The 8,141-nt window shown below is 36.0% G+C and overlaps 1 protein-coding gene across 1 annotated transcript in view; it reads right to left on the minus strand.

Moving 5' to 3' along the window:
* Positions 1-8,141, minus strand: part of LOC106883022 (uncharacterized) — a 211,115-nt gene that overhangs the window by 71,176 nt on the left and 131,798 nt on the right. Inside the window, exons 47-51 of the mRNA XM_052966785.1 lie at positions 4,878-6,691; positions 4,680-4,764; positions 4,137-4,179; positions 2,928-3,193; positions 2,039-2,205 (exon numbers count right to left, since the gene is read on the minus strand). Of these exons, the coding sequence (XP_052822745.1) occupies positions 2,039-2,205; positions 2,928-3,193; positions 4,137-4,179; positions 4,680-4,764; positions 4,878-6,691 (2,375 nt within the window). The remainder of the gene's footprint in view (positions 1-2,038; positions 2,206-2,927; positions 3,194-4,136; positions 4,180-4,679; positions 4,765-4,877; positions 6,692-8,141) is intronic.

Below are 8,141 nucleotides of genomic sequence, written 5' to 3' on the forward strand. Positions count from 1 at the left end.
TTGCTCCTATAGAGCGGGCAAAAGACACATACAATAGGAATACAAAATACAAAATGGCTGATAGTTAGCAAGGTGAGACACACATAAGAAGGAAGGAAACAAAGGACCACTGATGAGGTCACAGAAGTGTGACGAAAGAACTCTGGCCGAAATAACATTAAGATTAATGTAATATAAAGCTGAAGCAAATTAACACCAAATATACAGTGCGTGTGTTTTTATTGGCTAAACTGGCAATATGACCATCCCCAAGTACAACAACATATATATATATATATATATATATATATATACATATATATAGTCTCCAACCTGTATTCCACCCACATGTAATAAGAAAACTTTTCACACACCCTACCCCAACAAACCAATCTATAAGCTTTACATCTCTTCTCATCCTTACATTTCCTCCTTCATGCCCTATGTCTTCCTCTCACTCCCCAATCCTGTCCTCATGGCCCTGTTTCTCTGTATCATTGCTATCCAGTAGCCACAACCCACTCTATATATACCCAGGTTTTCACCATTCACTCTCCCCCCATCCACACTCTCTAATCCTGCTTCTTTGGCAATATCCTGCCATTTATTATGACCTTCAAACTTCAAGAGTATGCCCTGGCATTTGCCACCATCTATATCTCTCTCTGCCTTGCCTTTACTTAAACTGTATGACGCACGTGTGTGAACAACCATGCTACATGCTGGTGAAACATGGACTGTGACTGCTGAGGACATGCATAAGCTTGCAAGGAATGAAGCTCATATACTCCGCTGGATGTGTAATGTCAGTGTGCATACATGACAAAGTGTAAGTGCCCTGAGAGAAAATTTGGACATAAGGATCATCAGATGTGATGTGCAAGAGAGACAACTGCACTGGTATGGCCATGTGTTGTGTATGGATGAAGACAGCTGTGTGAAAAAGTGTCACACCCTAGCAGTTGAGGGAACCTGTGGAAGAGGTAAACCCAGGAAGACCTGGGATGAGGTAGTGAAGCATGACCTTCGAACGTTGGGCCTCACAGAGGCAATGACAAGTGACCGAGACCTTTGGAGATATGCTGTGCTTGAGAAGACCTGGCAAGCCAAGTGAGACCATAACTGTTGCCTATACCAATGCAGCATAACCGTCCTATTTAAGAGTACCCTTTAATCATTGGGCAATAAAGTGTGCTTGCGAAGACCTGTTGAGCCAAGTGAAGTTAGTCGTGGCTGGTGACAGTACCGCCTGATTGGCACCCATGCCAGTGGTATGTAAAAAGCACCATTTGAGTGTGATCGATACAAGTGTCGCCTGGCTGGTCCCATGCCGGTGGCACCTAAAAAGCACCATTTGGGTATGGTTGTTGCCAGTTCCGCCTGACTGGCTCCTGTGCCAGTGGCACGTAAAAAGCACCATTCTAGCATGGTCGATGCCAGTGCTGGCTGACTAGTCCCGTGCTGGTGGCACATAAAAAGTATCATTCAAGCATGGTCTTTGCCAGTGCCACCTGACTGGTTTCCATGCTGGTGGCACATAAAAAGCACCATTCAAGCGTGGTCGATGCCAGTACTACCTGATTGGTACATAAAAAGCACACACTACACTCTCAAAGTGGTTGGCAGTTGGACACCTATTTTTGTCTCTTTATCACAGTTTAACCTCTTATCACCTGGTACAAAGCCATCTCTATTCTCCATCTCAGTTGAGGGATCTTTGTCTTGAAAATTACTTGGTGACCTCACCAGTGCTGATGCCACATAAAAAGCATTCAGTACACTCTTTAAAGTGGTTGGCATTAGGAAGGACATCCGTGACAAAGCAGACAGTAAAGCATAGTGCAATCCTCTGGCTAACAAGTTCCTATCAAATTGTCCAGCCCATGCCAGTATGGAAAACAGATGATAAATGTTGATGATGATGTACAAACACACACTAAACATGCATACATATATGTTAAAGAATGGCTGTTGGTTAAAATTTCATTTTAAAAGCAAATAAGGAAATAAATTACCTTTTGTTTCTTTTTAAACACAAATTAGCAGTAAATTAAATTACCTGTCGGGCACGAGCATTAATAGCTTTCCTCACTCGCTTTAACTTTTGGATTGTTGGTTCCAATTTTTTCATAGCCATTTCAACATCATTTCTCTCCTGATTGTTATTAAAGTCCTCCATCTGATTTATTGATTGCACAGTAGGAATATCGACAGTCAAATTGGCATCTAAAAGGAGGGAAAACAGAGAGATTATAAAATATTAAATATTAAGGAATATAAATATAGAACTAAATGACTTCTATGGGAAATACTGAGCTGAAATAATATCTTGGTAAAAAAAAATTTATAACATTTAATAGGTTAAACAAACAACTTGATGTTAAAGAAATCAGCAATTATGATATCAATAGAAATAATAATTTATCTCATCACAAAAACAAAAAAAATCAACACCTCTCTTTCCTTTAAGAATAAGCTAAACATGGTTCTATCTAGCAATTCAGACACCCAAATGTTACTCAAACATGACTATGTCCTTTCTCCAGAAATTACATTGTCATAATAGAAATTGGTACCTGTTTAGGTATATTAAAACAAATAAGATAGACGGGTGGGGAGAGGGTGGAAAGAAAACAAATGGAGCTCATTTATACCAAACTTTTAAAAATATAACTCATATCCTCATAATTTAGCTGTTGCATGAATCCTAGTTTTTAGAACAGAATAAAAGTTAACATAACAATGATGGTAATAGTAGTGGTGGTGGTGGTTCTATTTAATCTTCATACAATTATATTTATTAAATTAAATTAATTTTTAAAGAAATAAAAAAATAAATCTACTTCTGTTTTACTCTTATAATACATTAAAAGAACAAGTATTTATAGTAAGTAAAATCAAAAAACATTACTAAGATATCAAGATGAATATGATTTTCTGTAAAGTACCTGGTGTAGGTGGAATTATAGCTGGACGAGCTAATGGCGGAGACTGAAGTCCAGCAGAAGATGGTGATGGAGTAAAAGGTTGATGAGTTGGACTTGGAAATGGTGATGGAGTTCGTGGACTCATTTGTTGATTTGGTGTCCGTGGCATAAAGGAAGCATAATTTTGAACTGTGGGCGTTGTTGATTCACGGGGAGACTTATTTGCAGGTTTACCTAGCATAGTTCCTTGTGCAACTGGCCAGGACTGTTCCCTTGGAGATATTAATCTACAAAAGTACAACATGGGAATATTATTTAAAAATTGTATAGACTTTATAACCGACCCTTTCTCCTGCTGAATTCACTTCAAAGAAATGGAAACTATCTTTTAATTGAAAAAAACTGGAAGAATTAAAGATAAAAACATGATGTTTTTTCCAGCTTGACAGTGTGCTGACATAGAAAAATTGACATGAAATAGTAAAATTAAAATAAATAATAAAAACTAGCATTTTTTATAATTATCAAAACAGCAGATTTTGTTTATCAAAGCCACTTTCAACCATTGCTTTTCAATGATTCATTAAGACAATGTATTCTGCAAGGTAAATAGTTCAGTTTAACATCTCCCTACTGTCATTAGTTCAGGTTAACATTATATGAAGTTTTCTTTACCTAACATCTTTGAGATTATCTGTAACCTTTAATGCTCTCTAAACTCAACCAATGATCATCAAGTGTCTTTAAACAACTTACTTTAAATATATACTTTAGCTTCTTTCAAAAGTCAGTCTCAATGACTTTGAATCCCATACTTTCCCTTTGCTTTCCAACACCAAACATACATGCTGATTAAGTAAATTTATTATCTTCACCAGCTCAATTTTCCTATTTGTACTTAACTGAACCTTTAATTCTCTAAACACTCTTAGTTAGTCTTTCTCCACACATATGAGCCTTTAATCCTCATCATAGCATCTCATCCCAATATTATCATATCACACAAATCCACATGCTACCTGTTTGAACAAGTTTCTGACTTAATTCAATGTACACCATTTATATTCTGTATTACTGCAAAAAAATGTACATCACACATCCCAGCTTCTCTCAGAGAGTGAAGTTCCATATATATATATATATATATATATATATATATACACACACACACACACACACACACATTCTTCTAATTTGATATTAATTAGCAAAATAGACATAAATACAAACCTTGGAGACAGCTCTAAACGTGGCCTCATGCCCCCAGTATAAGCTGAAATTGAAGAGAAAAGAATTTTATGTTTGAGAGTTTAAAATGTTTTAAACAACTTTTTAAAATATGTTTGGTCATACTGGTTCATCCCATTTTCCCATCTAAGAAAAAGCTAAGGATGAAAGTTTCAAAAATATTTGCATTTGAACTTTATAAAAAAAGAAAGAAACCTTTGGTAATTCATGAGCTGTTTTAACCCTTAAGCATTTAACCTAGCCATATCCAGCCCAAATATTCAACTTGTTTTATGTCCAAACTGACCAGATCCAGCCTCTCACACTTACACTACAATGTCATTCTAAAAGTAAACAATCACATCTTCAAAATCTTGAAGCTACAAGATAATGCATGATTAATTCAAAACAATGAATAAATAAACATTACATGTAACAAAGTAATCTGAATGCTGATGGGTTAAAGTAAACCTGATTTTAAAAATCAGAGCAACTATAAGTAGTAAAAAAAAACCCAAATGCATGCACGCACGCACACACAAGTACCTTGTCGCAAAGCTCCAAAAATTTCTTCCTGTTTCCGAGGACCCAGTAAAGCTTGTTCAGCTTGTCGCTTTTGTTCTTTTTTCTCCTAGTTTAAGGAAAAGAATATATAATAATTATTATACTCGTTACATTTATACATAAAATATCTATATATAAATTGAAAACAAAATAATTCAAGAAACCTTAATGTAAACATACCTCTTCAAGTAAATCTTGTATTAACAAAGGTTGTTCTTGTGATGGTCTTGTGTGACTAAGTGCAAGAGTTCTAGGCACTGAATTTCCTTGATTTGTAAAACTACCTGGCTTTCCAGGTATGTGTGTTTTTACAGTTAATGATGGATGGTTTGAAGGATAAGGTGTTGGTGACCTATGCAAACTACCAATTGTTGGGGCTGAGGCTACTAGATTAGACTGCTCTAAGTTAGGGCGGAGACTCAAAGACTGACCATCAGGCTGATAATATAATCCCGTTTGACTGTTTGGAGCAGCATATGTTCCAGTTGTTTGAGATGGTGAAGCATATAAACTACGTGATGCCATAGTACCAACATCAAAAGTAGATTCTGCATTTTGTGCTATTTGTTGTGATGCTTGACTGTTAGTGCTTTCAAGAGGCCATGATATATTTCCGGTAGTTGTTTGAGTACTTAAAGGCATTTGTGCAGAAGCAGCAGAATTACTGAAAGTATTAAAAGAAGCAGAAGATGGTAGTTGTACTATAGCAGCTGTTGATGTATTAATACAAGATTGATCAATTCCTGATGAAAGAGAAGTTGGAGAAGCTTGTGGATGCTTTAGAAAATTTTGATTAGTAACTGATTGTCCATATAATATACTATTAGGAGTTGGTGTCAGAATACCGCCTCGTGGTGGTAAATGAGTCTGTGGTTGCCCATAAGTACCTTGCATATACTGGTTGACAGGAGGCACTGTCCCACGACCAAGTTGATGGAAACCTAAGGTTGGACTACTCTGACCAACATTAGGAACAGGAGTGGATGCTGACTGAGAATTTTGATTATATTGTATAACTCTATCAGCACCTGAAAGATATGGTGATTGTGCTCTGCTAGAAGGTGCACTTGGAGGTGTGTGCCCAGCAGAGGAAACAGAACCAACACTAGCAGTAGTTAATGACTGTGGATAACCAGGGCTAAAAGGTGACTGTGCAGTTGATGCTGACATTGGAGAATGTCTTGCCAATTGACTAGATGATTGTGGTCCTGATACTTGTCCAAAGGGAGAATGTGCTGATGGAGTCCTGGGAGATGACAGTCCAGATTTTGGTAAACTGTCTTTTGGTGATGGTAACATACCAGACATTTGCCGAGACGGTGGTCTAGATCTTTCAATCATTGTTGACAAAGATTCAATAGGGCTATTACATATTGTTCCACTTTGTAAAGTAGATTGTACTTTAGGAGATGATACTGATAAATTACTCATGGATGATGTCGGTGAGGATTCTTTTTGTTCTTTCACACTTTGTGATGAATTCTGATTTTGTAAATCAGGTTCAATTTTCATTACTAAACTCTTCTGGTCAGGAGAACTTTGTAAAAGAGCAGCTATATGACGACTATTTTGAATTGTAGAAGATTTTTCTGTATGCCCCTCTTTATTCAAAACTGATCCCTTTGTATCACTGTTAGAAGTACTAGGTGGTGTTGGAGGTGGTTCTTCCTTTCTCATTTGACTAAACTCCAAAAACTTGGCTTGAAAATCTGATTGTGATTTTTGTTCTGATGACTGAATGTTACTCGATTTAGAATCATTTGTTTCTGAAGAAATAATGGTCTCTTCTGAGTTTGATTCAGTTTTAATGGTTTCTGTTCTCTCATCTGCAGCAAGACTATTGCTTTCATCCGGGCTATCTTGACGCTCTTCTTCTTTTGAATCACCATTGCAATCTGTTTCATCCAATACAAGCTCATCTAAAAAGTCAGTACCCAGTTCTTTATTCAATTCTGGATCAGCATACTGGAGTATATCAAATGTTCCATCCTCATCTGAAAGATGAAGAAAAATCATTTTTTAACAAATTTCTACACAAAGTAGTTTGATTAATGGAATAAATTTAAATGCTATAGTACAATGGCTTCCACAGCTTCAGTTACTGTACTTCCTAATACTTAAAGTACATGAATAATGAACAATAAAAAAACTTAACTTAAAACTTGTGTCCTCTTTAATTACCATATACAACACATCAAATTGGAAATCAATGCTATAATTCAAAGAAATTATCTACCAAAATGGGGGTATAACTTATGAATAAAACAGTGTGCATGTGGATATGCACACAAATGCTCCAATTCATTTTATAACTATCAATATATATATATAAAATGCATCGACAGTGCTACTTAAGTATGTGTGTGTGTTCACACACTGGCATGGCTGTGTGGTTGAGGTTAGCTTCACAACTTTCGGTTTCAATCCCATTGTGCAACATCTTGTGTAAGTCTCTTTTTACTATAGCCTGGGCTGACCAATGCCATATAAGGGAATTTGGACGACAAAGGGTGCAGAAAAACCTGTTGTATATAAGTGTATGTGAATGCACGTGTGTTGTGCATCAATATTTATATATTCCACACTCATCACCACTAGAGCAAAGCAGTGCCAGTTTTGACACTCTTTGTTAGCGTTATGACTGGTTGCTGACAAGTAAAAATATTCCTAACTTGAACAGGTAAAGGTTGGAAACAGGAAGGTCATCCAGCTGTAAAATCCACTCTCAAGAATCTCCATCCAAATCCATACTAACATGGGAGAAGGGACACCGAACAAACATATGACTAGACTTAACCCTTTAGCATTTAAACCATCCATATCTGGCCCAAATATTCTAATTGTTTTATGTTCAAACTGGCCAGATACACACCAAGCCTACAATGTCATTCTAAAAATAAACAATCACATCATTGGAAACTTGAAACGATGAGACAACGCATGATTAATTCAAAGCAATGTTAATAGATAAACACTACATTTGACAGTAACATGAATGCTAAAGGGATAAATATGTTCACCTCAGAAAAGCATAAATGCAAGTAACCAGCCAAATAACTACAATCACTCCACCAAGGAAAAAAATAACTGGAACTGTTTCAATCAACTCTTATGTTAAACTAAATTTACATTTACTTCTTTTTCTACAAACTATGAACTAAACTAACTTTCTCTTGATCAAATCTACCTCTTACTTGTTCAAAATTGTTTTCTATTACAATATATGTAATTTTCATATAGAAGAGATTCAACCAAAACTGAAACAGCAACTTCTATCTATGGATATTAAAGACATAACAGGTGAAATAAGAAATCAAATTATATAATGAGTGTACATCACTTAAATTTATTTATTTTAATGAGAAAATAAGGAATAGATTCATAGTAAAATAATACAATTCTACACACACACACACACACACACACACACACACACACACACAC

This window comes from Octopus bimaculoides, chromosome 3 (genome assembly GCF_001194135.2).
Source record: "Octopus bimaculoides isolate UCB-OBI-ISO-001 chromosome 3, ASM119413v2, whole genome shotgun sequence".
Taxonomy (NCBI): domain Eukaryota; kingdom Metazoa; phylum Mollusca; class Cephalopoda; order Octopoda; family Octopodidae; genus Octopus; species Octopus bimaculoides.